This window comes from Aspergillus steynii (assembly GCF_002849105.1).
Source record: "Aspergillus steynii IBT 23096 chromosome Unknown P170scaffold_7, whole genome shotgun sequence".
Taxonomy (NCBI): domain Eukaryota; kingdom Fungi; phylum Ascomycota; class Eurotiomycetes; order Eurotiales; family Aspergillaceae; genus Aspergillus; species Aspergillus steynii.
In genome coordinates, this window is record NW_020194404.1 from 2,659,667 (window position 1) to 2,675,289 (window position 15,623).

Consider the following 15,623-nt stretch of genomic DNA (forward strand, 5'->3'; position numbering starts at 1 on the left):
CGGAAGCTTTTTTAAGACGCTGGGAGACTTGCAAAAGGCGATTCGAAGGGTTCAGCATCCCGTCTTGTGTATATACTCGCAGTACCCGATGTGCCCATAGCACGCCCCTGATAAAAGTCCGAGGCTCCCAATCTCAGCTAGGGAGCATTTTAAATGAGAAGAATAAATTAAACCACCCCATCACTTTTCCTCATTACAACCAACATCTCAAACCCCGCCACCCCCACATCCTCATAAACCTGCACATCCGAAAACATAGAGGCCCGAAAACAAGGCTCATAATCCACCCAATCAGCCCTGGGTCCCAACCAAACAATGATCTCAACCTCATCTGCGGAGAAAGTCTCCAAATACTTGCTAACCAGTTTCGGCTCCCGCGGATAGACAAACATCCACGCTGCGGCCTCGCGGACCCTAGGGTGAAGATCCCACGTTCCGTGAACCACATTCATGTCTGGTTCCAAGATGTACCGGTTTACAGTGGAGTTGACCTCCACGCCCTCGATTAATACATCAGAGTGGCGATGTGAGATGAGAGCTTCTAGAAGGCCGGATCCGCTGCCGATTGAGACGGTGAAGGAGGGCTTTTTGGGCAGGAGAGAGGCGAGGTGGGATGTTAGGGTCCTGGAAATGGATAGGCAGCAATTTGGGAATGCTTTTGGGGTTGGGGAGAGTTGGGTGGAGATTTGGGAGATATCCATCGTGAAAGCGCTGGGGTGGAAATGAAATCAATAAGAGTATGGAATTACCCTGTGATGGATTCGATGTTCAAAGGTGACGCAAAAATGTTACGCGGGCAGACTACCCGAGGCTAACAATTAAGCGAACATTCCACCGCCCGCTTTTGCCTGCAGATTGTTTCTGGTATAACGAATATTTCATAAAATTAAGAGAACTTTCCACCCATGTAGCATGCTTAGGACGTCGATCTTGCTAATCCGCAGGCATGACTGTTATGGGCCCACATACTGTGACGGTCTGGGACTGACCTGCAACGACAAGGCAGAGGTTGCACTCCAGCTCATGCCGATGCCAAACAATATACGATTTGAAGCTCGGATGAACTGCACGCACAGATATGCCGTGGAAATGCTGCCTCTGAGGACTCTTCCGGAAGCTATCCGACCCTAAATAAAGCCGACATATACTCCCAACGTCGAAAGGACGACTTTCCTGCCCGACTTGAAATGCAACTGGGTTCTGAGAATTGGGCAGGGTAGTCTTAATATCGAGAGTGTGATGCTTGCGCCAAAAGTCACTGAGAGACTTGGGCCCCGAGTCTCCGCGAACATAGACGGATGTCATGGCGGCGATAGTGACGCGAATCGACTGCAATGTGACTTTAACCACCGCGTCTTGTAGCGCCGGGCTGGTCTTGTCTGGGACGCACACGATATTGACAGCCAGCGGGATTGGGACGGGGTGGTCTAGCTGCACGGCCTTGGGCGCGCTGACCTCGACTCTGTACGTGAATTCAGGGACTTTAGAAGACCCGTAGATGTTCTGCATCTTTTGTCGGAAGGATAACTGCCCTGTTCCGGTCACTAACCGGTGGTTGTGAATGCGTGTGTTTGTCGTATGCTTGATCATCTCGTAATGTACTAGCGGAGGGTCCAGCGCAGTATGTCGGATAACAACAGGACATGTATCTTTATTCGTGAAATATCCGCCACCGCGACGGTATCGCATTTCAACTTCTAGGGTGTATTTGACCATTCCACTCGAGTCGCCGTTGTTGCTCTCGAAGAACGTCCCGGGGAGGATGTGCTGCTCCACGCTTTCCTGGTCGACGGGCAGATAACTTGACTCATTTTTACGGCGTCTAATCTGTGTGACAGACGGCCCGGGCGGGATATTCACCTCAAATGGGAATGTTAGGCATTCTTCACTACCTTCGGGGAGATGCAAAGGTCCCCGAAAGAGGTCAATCGTCTTTGGGTCTAAGAGGTCCCACCGACTGACACGGTCTTCACTCTGATTGCCGGATCTTTCAAGTGTCCTGGTCTCGGTAGCTCCCCGTAGGGTTAGCTGAATTGTTGCCTCGGGACTGACGATCGATGTGTGGCGTACGACGGTGCCGATGATGCTGTCGCCAGGGGCAAAGGTCCAGGCGGGCGGGGCGGCGAGGTTGACCTTGAGATCTTTGGAATCGGGCCTCTTTGGCGGGCCAAACATGGCTGGTGAGATGCTTGTTTGGGGATAGTTTTCACATGAGCGGATGGCTTGCCTTGGGGACTTCATTCCATGCTAAATAAGTCGGGAGATCCGCCCCCAAGAGCACAAGGCTGATCCGGTGGGTCACCGGGCGTTCAACGACGTTCAGCGTTTGGTTAGCCAAGGACGGGATATTCAGGCTAGGGAAACTTAGGAGAAAAGTGAACTGGGGTATTCTTCTGCATTGTGGGAGTTTCAGCTACATGGGAGTGTTTTGTTGTTGCTTGTCCTCGTCCCGATGAGGAGGAACAATTGCTACAACAGCATCTTATTATACTTCTATCGGGCGCATTAAGAGAATTGATGGGATAGCCAATGATAAGAGGAAGGCATATGCGAACTTGAACGCTAAACCTGTGAAAGGAGACCACCCACCCTCAAGTAAACAATTTAAAACCACCCGGAACGCCCTTCTGAAACACGCCTTCTGGATCATACTTCCGACTCACATCCTGCAGTCTCTGTTTATTCTCGGCCCCATACGAAGCAACAGGGTCCTGGAACGGAAAGGCATAGTTCATAAAGCGGAACGGAACACTCTGACCGCGGGACTCTGCATCCTTCTCGATGTTCTCTAGAGCCACTCGCATGGTATCCAGGATCTTCTTATCGTCACTGCGATTCTTCCAGTAAGTCAGAAGAAGAACGGACACCACCGGGCCATTTGCCGCATCCAAACCAAGCGAGTTGCCGCCACGCGCCGCGGACTTCTTCAGCAAGGACACTGGGTAGGGCTGGAGTGTGAGAGAACAGATCAGCCCCTCGAGAGGCTTGATGGGCTCGAGTGCAGCAGTGTAGATGTCGCTGGCAGCTTGGAGTGTCGGAACGTCTGCTTTCACCGTGATGTTCATGTATGCGCATCTATACCAAATCAGAATCCTGTAGCAAGCACAATCTCGGAAATACCCACCTCAACTGATCCATAGCAACAGAAGCCTGCTCCGAAGCAGCCTCCTTCAGCGTCTGCAGGCGCATGGAGTTCAACTGATCAACCTGCGGCTGTATCGCTGTGAACGGCTCTAGGACGGCAGGCTTCTCAGCGCTCTGAGTATAATAGACTTGATTCTGACACATAGTTTCGCCGAAGTGGTAGCCGATGCTGATCATCAAATGTGTCTCTTTTGTAGCATCTGGCTTCTGCACCTCGCTGACCAGCGCGTCAATCTGGTCCGGAAAGCTAGATGCGAAGTAATACACGCTGCCACCCCAGAACGGACCCTGCAGGAACGTCCGCATATCATAGCGAGTAATGACGCCGAAGTTATTGGCGCCCCCGCGAAGAGCGATCCACAGGTCGGAGTTCTCATGGGCGTTGGCTTGTACGACTTCTCCGGAGGCAAGGACGATCTCGTAGTTGAGGACATTGTCGCAGATGAAACCTTCTCGAGAGGAGAAGAATGAGAGACCACCTAGACTGGTATTAATTTTGTGCATTTTGAACACTCGTCAGTGGGTATGGAAGAGTTACCCTGAAGCGCCAATCCTCCAATGCCGCCCCGAGACGAGCGCGCGCCCGTGACACCGAGCCCGGCGGCATCCAGATTTTCATAGACAGCTCCCCAGCGTTCGCCAGCTGCGATGGATACACTGCCGTCTTTAATTTCGATTCCGGTCAAGAGGCCCAGGTCCAGGGTTATTCCATCCTGGATGTTAGAGCAGCCCGGGGCAGGCTGTTGTCCTGCTCCGCGTATAGCGAATGCCGCCTCGCCGCGGTCAATGAATGGACGGATTGTCCGCAGAAAGGCGACAATCTGTTCTTTGCTGGATGGTCGAACAATGCAGGCCGGAGTGATATCACTCTGGAGGGCGGAAAGGTAGGATGCATTCAGTTTGTGAAATTCATCCGTGCCTTGCTCAATGACTTGGTCTTGCGGGAGAGCCTGACGCAAGGCCTGGATTGCTGCTTGGTTGGCATGCTACGGGTTTAGGAAAGAGGACACTAGTAGTCTTGGTCGGATGCAAGTGAGTTTGGAATACGTCTGGTCTGGATAAAACTAATCCAAATTTTGTGGTCGAATAGATGAGGACTGCAAGGAGCTTTAAATATACCCTCGCCGCACGCTTTGAGTGTATCAATGCGTAGATTCATAAGTCTGGTAGACGGTTACTATGAATAGAACAGCCATATGAATACAGGGTACCACTGAGGTAGTCACAAGTCACTTTCTAAATGCCTGAGAGGCAACGGAAATGCGCCAGCAGAGTGACGTTTTCAGGCAGAATCCAAAAATCCAAAAATTGGCAGCCAGCAAGGCTCAGGGATATATCCAACACCGACAGGGCTAGGAGTATTACTGGACAGCAAATACCAAAAACACTGACCTAGCTCCATGAGCAACAAAGAAAAGAAACTTTGACCACATCAGCCAAGTTCAAACAAAGGAACGGCTGACGCCGAGAACCGCCAACCATAACAGTCGCCCACTCTCCCATCTCTAAGCAAGGTGCTATCGGGGCTCAAAAGCCACTCTGGTCGACTTTCTGGGCACCGTGGTCGACCTCCAAGCAAAGGAACGAGGGGCTGTTGGGTCCACAAGACGACATTTATAGCCCAGAATTATCTGCGCGAGAATCGCTTTCATCACAGCGGCGGCGTAAAATCGACCAGGACTTAAAAGGTGATAGCCAGTCAGTGATTGAACTGCATAGAGCAAGATCTACTACGAATCACCTACCAAGTCATGCGTCCAGTACCCCACATCTGCCATTTCTCGTCCACGTCAGTCAATTTGGACGGCTGCGGTTGAAGCGGGTAGGAACCATGGAGCAGACCGGGGTCCGCGAACCGAAAGCCGCTGAATTGCGAAGGCTCCGGGTAGTTTGTTGGGTCCAACATGATCGAACGGACAGGGGTGCAGGCCCAATCTCCAACTTCTAGTTTAGTGCCGTCTGAGAGAGCGAAGGGTTGGACGGCTTGGCGGCGAGTGCTCACTAGTTTTCAATGTTATTCTTGGTATTTACACTCAAAGTAAATTACCTGAGGCAAAGCATACATGACTCAACTGGGGTTAGACGAGCAGACTCTTTGATAAAGCTGTCTAACAGGGGTAGACCATTTCCGGTGTTTTGGAAAGCATCATATTGGGTTTCAATCTCATAGCGGAGAGGCTCGATGTACTCTGGATGTAGGCAAAGATCATGAATGGCAAATGTGAGTGTCTGCTGTGGAAAAGAAGAAAAGCCGGATCGTTAGTCGGTAATATCAGTCGGAAATAGCCTGGGAACACTTCACCATCGCTAATCCATGGACGGAGCCAAACCAGATGGCCATCAGCTCGTGCACAACGCTCGTGGTCGAGCGTGTGTTATGTTCAGGACATGTTTCCAGTATCCATTCAATACAATCGGCCTTGAGGATTGGGTTAGAGTGCACTGGACTGGGAAAACATAAAGACGTTGGTCGTTGGATCACATACATAGCTTTTAGAAAAATGACCCGGTTTAGCAAGACTCTTTTCGCAACGTCGCTGCTCAACGGCACGATACAATACATCAAAAACCTTCTCCTGAGCGCGAATACGACTCGAGACAATCCGACCAATGACACTGCGTGATTGCTGTTAACGTCAACTCTTTCCTCTCGTACTTGCCTTTACATATTATTCTTTTTTGGACATTTTCCCTCGTCCTTTTCTTGCTTGGATAATTATCACCGCAGGATAAGCTTACGGAGCAACGAAAGACGGCATCAATCGGATGATCTCTGCACCCATGACAGTTTCCTCAACATAGGCCAATGCCGCGTTCATGAACGATCGATCTCTGGCTGATGGCAGTCAATCACAAAAGGCTCAATCGCATTGCTACAATCGTGCAACACATACCTAACTCAGGACCAAAGAATACCAACGCATTAGATAGAACGACAAGATTAAGTGTCAACTCGTATACAGAAGAGTGCCGCGCCCCTTGCTAATTTCAATCATCAAATTCCTCAATATTCCTCGGGGAGGGGTATTACCTCGGAATATCGGATCCTCCGTCTGAAGATCCGCCAACTGTTTTTTAATCATGACCGTGAGGTCCGGGAGAATCGTCGGAATATTGCGTGTCAACAGCGTACGAATAACACGCACAAAGCCAAACCCGCCTGTCCCCTTTCTATCAAACCAAGCATATCCATGCATGGTGTATTCAGGCTGTAGCATCTATGACAAATCAACATGTCACCGAGTCGGAAAGGGAAGCTCCACCAACATGACTTGACGCAGCGTAGAGGGATAGCATATTATCAGGTGCTCTGTCTAATTCTTTGATATGCGTTGGCGATGAAACGAAAACATATCGCGTGTCCGGGGCGAGGACCTCGAATGGCTTGCCTTTAGCCTATGGCAGTTGTAAATCAGTAATTCACTTCCGTAGCAGAGGCTTGAATATATAACCTTTTTATACTTGTAGTGGATGATATCGGGTCCAGAAAGGAGATACCGCCAAGCTCCTAAATGAGTTGAAATAGCGGCGAGGATACTGGCCACCGCGTACCAGGCGTTCTATGAGAAGAGGTTAGTCAGTCAAATGACAAAGTCCCCTGAGAAATACATTGTAAAACTCACCATTCTTGTACTTGGTAGGATATTTCGCACGCGAAAAATTCGACACACTTAGATCGGCGTATGCTGTTCAGACTGCAAAGACATGAATGCCCAATTAGATTGTTCAACCGAGAGGCGTCCGTCTTATAAACAGCAACTGCGCCTAATTCACCATGGATTCATATCCCTACCTCCAGCATCACGGATATGACTCCTTCTGCAACGCCAGTCCAAAGATAGAAATCAGAAAGCAAAACCAACCGAAGAAAGCGGGCCATCAGACACAGGATGTAACTGTGTTTGAAGCATGATCGCAAGAGCACAATACCCACAGCGCCATATCTCTGTGCTCTGACGCATTCATGGGTAATACCCATCGCCAGCATGCATATTAATCACGGAATCCCTCACAGGCACTGCCGCGGCATTCAGCCTCCTCGGCTTCCAGTACCACCGCGGCCATAATGTCCACGGATAACGATTGAGGCTCTATATTAATAGTCAGCATGTGTCACACACAATATCCAATGATACCCCCTGTCCCAACAAAGCCGGTGTTCTCCGTTGTCAATGCAACGGTCTATCCTGGAATGGCTATGCCCCGGCATGCTTAGCCGACGAACGAACTACTTGCTCGTGCGGATAGCGTGTCCTATACCCCGCTGATTGGATATCCGCGGGCCCTAACCATGCAAGCAATTTAAAATGGGTCGATGGCTTTGCTTAGCCTAATTTATATTCTGGCTAGCTATGTCGTCGGAGGTGCTCGGGATCCTACGCTGTTTTAGATTGAGCCGCTGGGGAGCTGCGCCGCAAATGTCAGATGCTCTTTGCATAGTTTGTGGTACGTTCGGTTGCAAATCAGGTTTCATTCCTCGGCTGCTGCGGCTTTGTTAAATGTCCACTTGAAAGAAGGCTCTCGTTCATCGGGGGTCGAAATAAACGGGTTGGAGAACAATAAGAGACCCATCATTGGCCAATGTAAACAATGTCTCTTGGCGCTTCGTGCGTGATACCATCGCAGGTACCGTTCCAGCTTATTGGGTGTTCAAATGCCACCTCTTTCAATGCAAAAATCTCCAGAGTAGACCACGAGGTTTGCATTCCTACTCGACAGATTCACCCAGAATACAATTTGCCCTTGTAAGATCACCGGAGAGGATAAATGTTACTCACAGAACCTTTTCGTGGTGAGATTTGGTCTTAGGTTCCCCGCGAGCAATCTCCAGGGTTACCTCACGCATCAATCACAGCATCATGAGCGTGCTGCCCGGTCCTAGCACCACGAGCCCCACACATAGTACAAGGTATTTACCATGTATGGGAATGTTGACGCGTTTCAAGTCTATCATCACGAATAGACTCCACAGCATGATCGTGAGTACCAGCCCGAGCAGTTGCAGACCCTCGGCCGAGCGAAATGAAATGACAACGTCGCTGTATCGCGCCATCTCCCGAACGAATCGGAACATCAACCTCATATGAACGAATCCAAATAATAATACGCATCGGCCAAAAAGCATACACACATGCACCATGTCCTGACTACCATACAACATCTCGGATGTGCTTAATCGTGGGAAATTTCTCTCCCGCATCTTTTTTCCGTGGCGCATCATCAAAGGAAAAGTGAGAAAGGTCAGGGGAAAGGTCTTCCAAGCGAGAGCTGATATTGCATTCCCAGCCCATGGTATCAGCAAGACAACGCATAAGTATCCGTTTGAGATGAGGTCGGGAGGACAGCTAGGGGCACAAACGGCGATGGCTCTTGGGTCGGGATAATAGTAGGATTTGTGCTGGCTGACGTGTATGTGGACGGCGAAGTATATCGGTAGGATAACCTCCCATCCGATGATAGTCGAGGCTAGGATATACGGTAATCCGCTGGTTTGGTCTAATCAGCCTGGCTATTGAGAATAATCAAACCTAGGAAAGGGGCGCATAGGAGTGAATGGCCTACCTGGCCAGTGGACCTATTAGTGACATGGGTCTCCAGGATTCGATAGTCCACAGAATGCTAACTGCTGACGCGGTGACCAATGTGTCAAAGTATATGAGATTGCTCAAGTTCTCGTTTCCCTCACCTATGCCAAAACCGGAGGTGAAGAAATTGATGCAAGCCATCGACAGCATCAATCCTGTCCAAAATGCAGTCAAGCTGTCAGGTCGTCTGTTTGGCAGGATGCGAAGCTCTTTGTCACGAGGAATTTCACCTTTTTTCGACGGCTCTGGCATATAGCGCAGTGTGTGTCCAGACGTGTAGACTGGCGCAAGAAGCATAATTGGTAAATACCGACCAATCCGTGCTGCGCCTCCGGAGAGAGTAACGAATCTCAAGAATGGGTTCTCCAAAGCCTCAACACCTTGCAATGAGTGCGCTTGTGCAATCAGCGTTTCCGCTTTTGGGCGACGCTCTTCCAACAAACGGGAGAATTGCGCCTCAAGAGCCGCTGTCGTGGGACAAAGATTCTGGTCCACCGCCTCTTTGAGCAAGTCTCCAAGCAAAGCCGCGTCCTCTATAGCTGCATTGGCACCTTGTGCTGTAATCGGGTTTATCTTTGCCCATAATGTGTTAGTCGTATGGCCCGCCAATCCGAACAACATCATCCTACCTTATGCAAAGAATCTCCAATCAGAACCGATCGCTGGTAAAAGCATCGCTCGAGGACATACTCTTCAACGGGCACCAGGGCTCTATGTCGACATCGGTCGTACAAGTCATTCAGCCTTTGACCCGGGAATATAATATCCTTCCCAAATTTTCTGATTATCTCTTCATGGTCCTCCGAAGCGTACCGAGGGATCGCCTCGTTGGTCCTGGCTTCAGGATTTTTGAAAAATGCAAAGATGTAAAGCTTATCGCTCCGACCTGCTTGGCACAGATAGGACCGATTTTGATGGTAGGACTTGTATCCACATCCCTCTGGCAGTCGATCGTCACGGTCGGCGATTCCAAACAAACATCTATAGGAGCATTTCATATCTGTGGATGAACGGTAATGTCAGAAACCGCGTGTAATAGGCTGGCAGAGGACATGCCTGGGGCTATTTTTCCGGATAAGCTGTTCACGCCATGGGCGAGTCTGCTCATCTCACTCCGAGTCTGGCTGTGTACACCATCGGCGCCGACAACTAGGCTGCCGACGTAGAGAGCACCGTCTTTGGTCATCACTCTCGCGACATCATCGCGATACTCAATTGTCGCCAACTCTTTGGATACGTGGACCTTGGATTTGTTGGGTAGATTGTCGTACAGGACTTGGATAAGTTCCCGACGGTCTAGGAAGCTGAGCTGGTAGCCAGTCCTAGCCATATCAATCGTTAGTTCCACTGTCGCGTCATTTCAAAGCCCGTCAAACCGTAGGAAACATACACCTGTTCAAGATCCTCGCCAAAGGTGTCCCTATCCGAGAGGAGAGTACCGTCTGGACCAAACGCTTTCATGCGTCGCACCGGTTCGCTGAGTTCGAGAACTTTCTCATACAGACCGAGCTGATCAAGGATTTGGGTTCCGTGCGGAAGGAGACCGACGCTGGCTCCCAGTTGAGGGGCAATTTCGGAGTGTTTCTCGAGCACAATATACTCGATCCTGTAGCGTTCGAGGATATTCGCCAGAGTCAGGCCGGCGATACTGCCGCCGATGATGATAACAGTGAAAGTAGTCATTGTTGGTGATGATGACATTGGATTCTGGATGAAGCGAGTGATGGCTTTGAGGCGGGAAGGGGGTTGACCATCAAGTGGCCTGGAAAAGAAGGCAGCAGATCAAGTGATCAACTCTTCCCTCATTCTGTTTATGGAGGGTCACACCAAATATCCTCGCATTCATGCTAACAGTCACCGGGGTGACATTAGGTACCTTCCGCGATACCTTTCCTAGATGATTTCCTACTTCTACTATCTTCATAGGATGTTGTGATATTAGTCCTAGTAAGTGTTTACGGATATATTACTAGTGATCCACATTCTGGGTGAAGGTTTGCATACTCACGTAAAGTGATAGATGATAGTTTCATTTATCTGTGACATTACTGTTCCAATAATAGCCGACCTGGATTGTTGTTTTATGCTTAAAAAACAATAAAAATAAAGTAGAGTACTGAAGAATCCTATTCGAAGAACCACTTCAATCCTACGCCCATCATTCTAGCCTTTCTTCAGAACCACATTTCAGAATAACATGTACATGACTTTCAGTCTTTCGTATTCATTCTCTACAAGTGAGACATCAATCCCACGGGATCAAGTCATGAGGAAGCAATCTATCAATCCCCTCTGCCTGTCGGGAAGCCAGATAAGTTGTCTTGTTAATCAAGGGGACGACCTCAGGACATAAAATGCATGCCGCTCCCACTTCTTCATACATGGCCCAGCCAGTCTGAACGTCATGCTTCACCAAGAACCTGATCAGATTAGGCATTCTTCTGCGCCTTAGACACACGTCTAGGAGAGTTCTGTTGCGCTCGTCCCTAACAAACAACATATTGGGGTACTGAAGTGCGAACCACTTGATAGTTTTGATATTCTCTTCCCTGTAAAAGCTTGAAGCATAGCGCATAAAGGCCTCGACCATAATGTGCAGTGCTGTTGAGTAATAGGAAAGACGGGGCTTGAGTATGGCAAAGTTACTCCCGTGCTCGACCGCGTATTTTAGCACCTTCAAATGGTCGTCGAAGCTTAGTATGAGTCTGAACTCTCTATAGGTGGTGACTTTCAACCCTGCCCGCATCAGGGCAAACAGCCGATTCTCACAAGAACAAGTCTCTCTGGTCGAGCCGTGATTGCCACAGGGTACACGTCTGTCGACCTTTGCCCATAGAGCATGAAGAAGTGGCGTATACTGCCACTCATACCCGGGGATGCGGTTATCGTATAAGTAGAACTCTGCACCAAACTCCATGAGCAAGACGACAGTGTCTATATTACCGTATCTCGCAGCAATGCTCAGAAGCCTTGTGTTCTCGTTGAAGCCATTCGGGTCTGCTCCAGCTGCTAAAAACGCTCGGAGGCTATTAGTACGACTGCCATATACAGCTTCCGCTATATTCGTGAGTGGTGGGGAACTTACCTGTTGGTCTGTCAGTTCACGATTTTTCGGGGGCAGATAGGCGTATTCTTTTATCAACTTCCGTTTTTCTTCTCTCAAGATGTGGTACATGCCTTTGCATGTTGCAGACAATCGGATCAGTGTGAATATATCCATACATTTTGCACATGCCATGACTAGCTCGACTGGAAGCTTGTTAATGCCTTCGGAACTCATCTTGGCTTTTCTTCGGTATGTGGAAGTATTCGAAGGTTTGTTGTTAGTAATGTGGTGACACTGGGCGATGAAGAATGTCCTCATTACCTTGGACTCTCGTGCATTATATAATTTTTGCACCGGCCAGTCAATTGTTATGTGGTTAACGGGTGTCGCATGTAAGACTAGGGAAGCTTCCACCAGGAGGCACATGCTGGGAAGTTCTTTGTATTCAGGCCCTGCTTGGTTGGACAGGATGCCATTCAAACTTGGTGTTCCATGTATCACGGCCGCTGGTATGATCAGGATGAGGTAAATCCGACATCGCTGTGATGGAGTTAGATGCTTGAAATCACGTGGCTCATCACATCGGCGATCTCCCCACTTCCCCAGACGGACTATCCGATGATCCATTACATCTCTCAGACCGAGGTCTACGTAAACGAGGCGGACTATGACATTGAAAAAGAAGGAAAATCGCTTAAATTCTGACAAATGCTATACCTGTACAGTAAGAAAAATGCATCAACAAGAACCACCTTCTATCACTATCGCGTAGCTAATCTACAGCATCTTACTGGATGGCAACGTCTCCTGAAGCATTTTGCACATAATAATCTATAGACCAGTCGGATAGAGAGAGAGACCTTGCACTCGGTTTGATTGATCTTATTCAGCCACTACGACGTATCAAATAGTTTTTTGTCGATTACGGAATAATTGTTAGAAGCGGGAAAATTTGATTGGAACAACATAAAAGGGAAATATACCCCTACGACTGACTTGTGATATCTTTGATATCTTGTAAGTGCCTTAAAATGTCCACTCGTTGGAACAAAATCCATAAAGCATTATAAGTATAAGCATATGGATGCCGAGAGTCTGATGATTACATGACCTGTCCGAAGTAGTCTGCCGCAAAGGATGAGCGTTGGCTTTGCCGTGGAATACACGAAGTTCAACTTGAATTGGGCTACGTGTCTCGTTTCTGCTATGATAATGCCATTGAAATCAAAAGGGAGCGGAACCAAAAAAGCACGATTGTAAGGATCATACGAAGAACAGTAATCTGGGAGTGCTGCCGTTGCAGCCAATGGATCCTACTCTCCAGACTGATAGGCAAACCTGTCGATAAGTCCACAGCCCATTTCAAATTTCCCGTTTGATATTCTAGATAGATTCAGTTACCAAAAGCTTATTCTTCTCCTGTCCCACCAAGCAAGACTCCTTCCTAATCACTGGCCCTTGATACGGGGAAGGGGGGATATGTTTGACAGACACTTCACCTTTTATGTGTATGAATTGACCGCTGGACCTGTTGTCATTGTTCTAAGGCGATTGTCGTTTCCTGTTAGGAAAAAATGCCTACCAATCTATTCATAGCCATCTTTACAATTTTACATAGTAGGATATGGCTATAAAATAAGCCTCAGCAACCTGTATTCCTATTCCATTGGCAGTCCCAACCATTTTTGCGAAGCACCCCTCCTCCACATAGAAGGTTCAGCATAAGTCAATAGATAGAGAGGGGAAGGCGTCAAATGCTGGATTGAATTTATCTTGCAGAAACGAGGATAGGGCTCTGGGGCTCCTGGGAGGGTTTGAACATCTTTACAGATCCGATCCATCATACCAAATTAACACGTTCCGGATACTGAGTAGACATACGCCAAGGGTGCTTTAACTTGTACAGACAAAGCCTCAGCATAGAGACGTCTGAATAAATGTTTACTGGATTTAGGCTGGCCCAATTAACACAGTTTGCACTGGAAACGGAGTAATAACCAAAGGACTAGCTAACTGCATGTATAATGCATCGTGGGCTCTCTTCGGCGGAGAAAGAAGCCGTGTTTATGATTTGGCAGAGTATTGAATAGAGAATCAGAATGACTGGTGAAATCAATATCAATAGCAAACAAGGAACGCTTACAACGAGCGTAATCCCAGCCCACCTCCACCATTTTCATGTGAGCTCTCTCGTTACACTCACATGCGACCTCATCTCGATCGTTAAGCAGGTATGTCGGTTTTCCTTCGTTTCTGTCCCTGCTCCTCTTGCTTTCGTATGTACTTTTCTTATCTCTTTAAACTTCTTCTCGCGCCTTTCGGATTGCAGCCTTTTCAATTCCGTCCTTCGTACCCGTAGGGCCGTATGAGCAGCTTGACGGTGATTGGCATAATCAAGGCTTTGGACCATGCGCCGGTCGATATCTTCGAGAATCGTTTGAATAGTTCCTGTATCCCTGCGGGGTATTGTGAATTCTTTGCCAATTAACTGAGGGTGTGAGAGGGGGGGTAAAGTGGTTGATAGCATATGGTTGTAGTATGTCCAGTCGAGAGATAGTCCAAGATCCTCAGTCTGTTGTATGTGAATGCGCTCGCAGTACTCAAGACGTAATGCCTGAAATGCTACGGCCTTGTCATCATGAAACCAGGCCCGTTGTGAGAGATCGCCTGAGGGGCTCCTAAGTTGTTGATATTCCAACCAGGATCTTCTTTCGTTATTGAATACAAGGCCAAAACCCTTGACCGGCGAACGTATTGCTAGACAATTAATGAGTTTATAGAATCGGAAACAAAGCAATACAAACTTGATTCTGAGATGCACAGCTTGGTGCTCAGAGATGGATTGTTAAGTTGACTTTGTGGAATAGGAAATCCTAAGAGATTTCTCGCAGATCTTCCAAGTCCCTTTTCTTATCCAAAGCCTATTAGATATATCAACTCTGCATTCGAAACTCCATCCAATAATAAGTAATTGTGTTTTTAGGGATAGTAAATATCTTGGCTGTCAAGGAAAAGCCGCCATATAGGTGATAGGATGTCTTATTGTGTAACCTTTGGCTTGTGCATAGAATGGCCAATTAATTGCCTTATGGGGGCTGTTCGATGACTCTGATGGTCACCCTTCTGATATGGCGTACATCATCTGAGATCTAGACACAACAGCATTATCAAATTTTAAAAGTGTCCTTGTCACAATGTTTATATATTCTCGCAAAATTGTTGAACACTGTGTCTAACGCTTCGTCTTTAAGGAACCGGCAGAGCTCTTATTTTTGGGAGTGTTCTACTTTCCTGGCGACATAAACGCAACGAATCTGGCACACGTTTGCGAAGTTATTCTAAGGCACCTGAAGAGAATGGGGGACTCGGGAAACAAAGAGGGAACCTTGAAGTCACCGTATGGGACTTGTTGGACTCTGAATTATTTCGCTGTGCACGATGCTGTCGCTGAGAACCCGGAGGCGGATCAACATATGCAATCAGGCGCAATACTAGATAAAGGGGCAGCTCAGATTGGAATTTCTCTATCAGCTTCACCAGATCATGTTTCTCCAGCTCAGTGAAATTCGAAGCCCACTCGTGTGCTCCGAAACAATGAGTTACCAAGATGAAGCAGAGTAGAAGGAGTGCGCAGTTGTACAGCTCCCAGGCGGTAGTTGTGTGGCAACGGTAACATAATTTACTACTCCATCATGGACACAAAAGAATAGTAGAAGATAAAAATAATTCGCGTCACTCGGAATCTGCCATAATCTAGAGACCACCAACTATAATGAGTGATGGGACTAGGTTGAACTACGTTAGGGCCATTACAGGTAATAGCCAGGGGGGGTGTCACAGGGTATGGC

The 15,623-nt window shown here is 48.1% G+C and overlaps 6 protein-coding genes across 6 annotated transcripts; all 6 read right to left on the reverse strand.

The window, feature by feature from the left end:
- Window positions 1-131: 131 nt before the first annotated feature.
- On the reverse strand, window positions 132-771 carry P170DRAFT_439873 (uncharacterized protein). The gene has a single exon (XM_024849935.1). It carries the CDS (start codon window positions 699-701, stop codon window positions 168-170), a length of 534 nt encoding a protein of 177 aa, XP_024701521.1. The 5' UTR covers window positions 702-771; the 3' UTR covers window positions 132-167.
- Window positions 772-857: 86 nt separating this feature from the next.
- P170DRAFT_439874 (uncharacterized protein) lies at window positions 858-2,198 on the reverse strand. The gene has a single exon (XM_024849936.1). The coding sequence runs from the start codon at window positions 2,173-2,175 to the stop codon at window positions 934-936; it is 1,242 nt and encodes a 413-aa protein (XP_024701522.1). The 5' UTR covers window positions 2,176-2,198; the 3' UTR covers window positions 858-933.
- Window positions 2,199-2,591: 393 nt separating this feature from the next.
- Window positions 2,592-4,115, reverse strand: P170DRAFT_364815 (FAD-binding domain-containing protein; the record flags this gene model as incomplete). Its single annotated transcript, XM_024844665.1, has 3 exons — window positions 2,592-3,075; window positions 3,125-3,623; window positions 3,683-4,115. Coding segments are annotated over 3 exons (1,416 nt in total), but the record flags the coding sequence as incomplete, so codon positions are not given.
- A 546-nt stretch (window positions 4,116-4,661) lies between these two features.
- Window positions 4,662-6,650, reverse strand: P170DRAFT_365318 (cytochrome P450; the record flags this gene model as incomplete). Its single annotated transcript, XM_024844697.1, has 10 exons — window positions 4,662-4,824; window positions 4,890-5,145; window positions 5,208-5,373; window positions 5,447-5,563; window positions 5,631-5,760; window positions 5,884-5,980; window positions 6,039-6,122; window positions 6,176-6,362; window positions 6,412-6,540; window positions 6,597-6,650. Coding segments are annotated over 10 exons (1,383 nt in total), but the record flags the coding sequence as incomplete, so codon positions are not given.
- A 2,052-nt stretch (window positions 6,651-8,702) lies between these two features.
- On the reverse strand, window positions 8,703-10,412 carry P170DRAFT_449717 (FAD-dependent oxidoreductase; the record flags this gene model as incomplete). The annotated part of the gene is made up of 5 exons (XM_024851065.1): window positions 8,703-9,010; window positions 9,044-9,302; window positions 9,359-9,729; window positions 9,843-10,051; window positions 10,120-10,412. The coding sequence occupies 5 exons, from the start codon at window positions 10,410-10,412 to the stop codon at window positions 8,703-8,705; spliced, it is 1,440 nt and encodes a 479-aa protein (XP_024701525.1).
- Window positions 10,413-10,974: 562 nt separating this feature from the next.
- On the reverse strand, window positions 10,975-12,009 carry P170DRAFT_512769 (uncharacterized protein; the record flags this gene model as incomplete). The annotated part of the gene is made up of 2 exons (XM_024855021.1): window positions 10,975-11,786; window positions 11,835-12,009. 2 exons carry the CDS (start codon window positions 12,007-12,009, stop codon window positions 10,975-10,977), a joined length of 987 nt encoding a protein of 328 aa, XP_024701526.1.
- Between the last annotated feature and the right edge of the window lie 3,614 nt (window positions 12,010-15,623).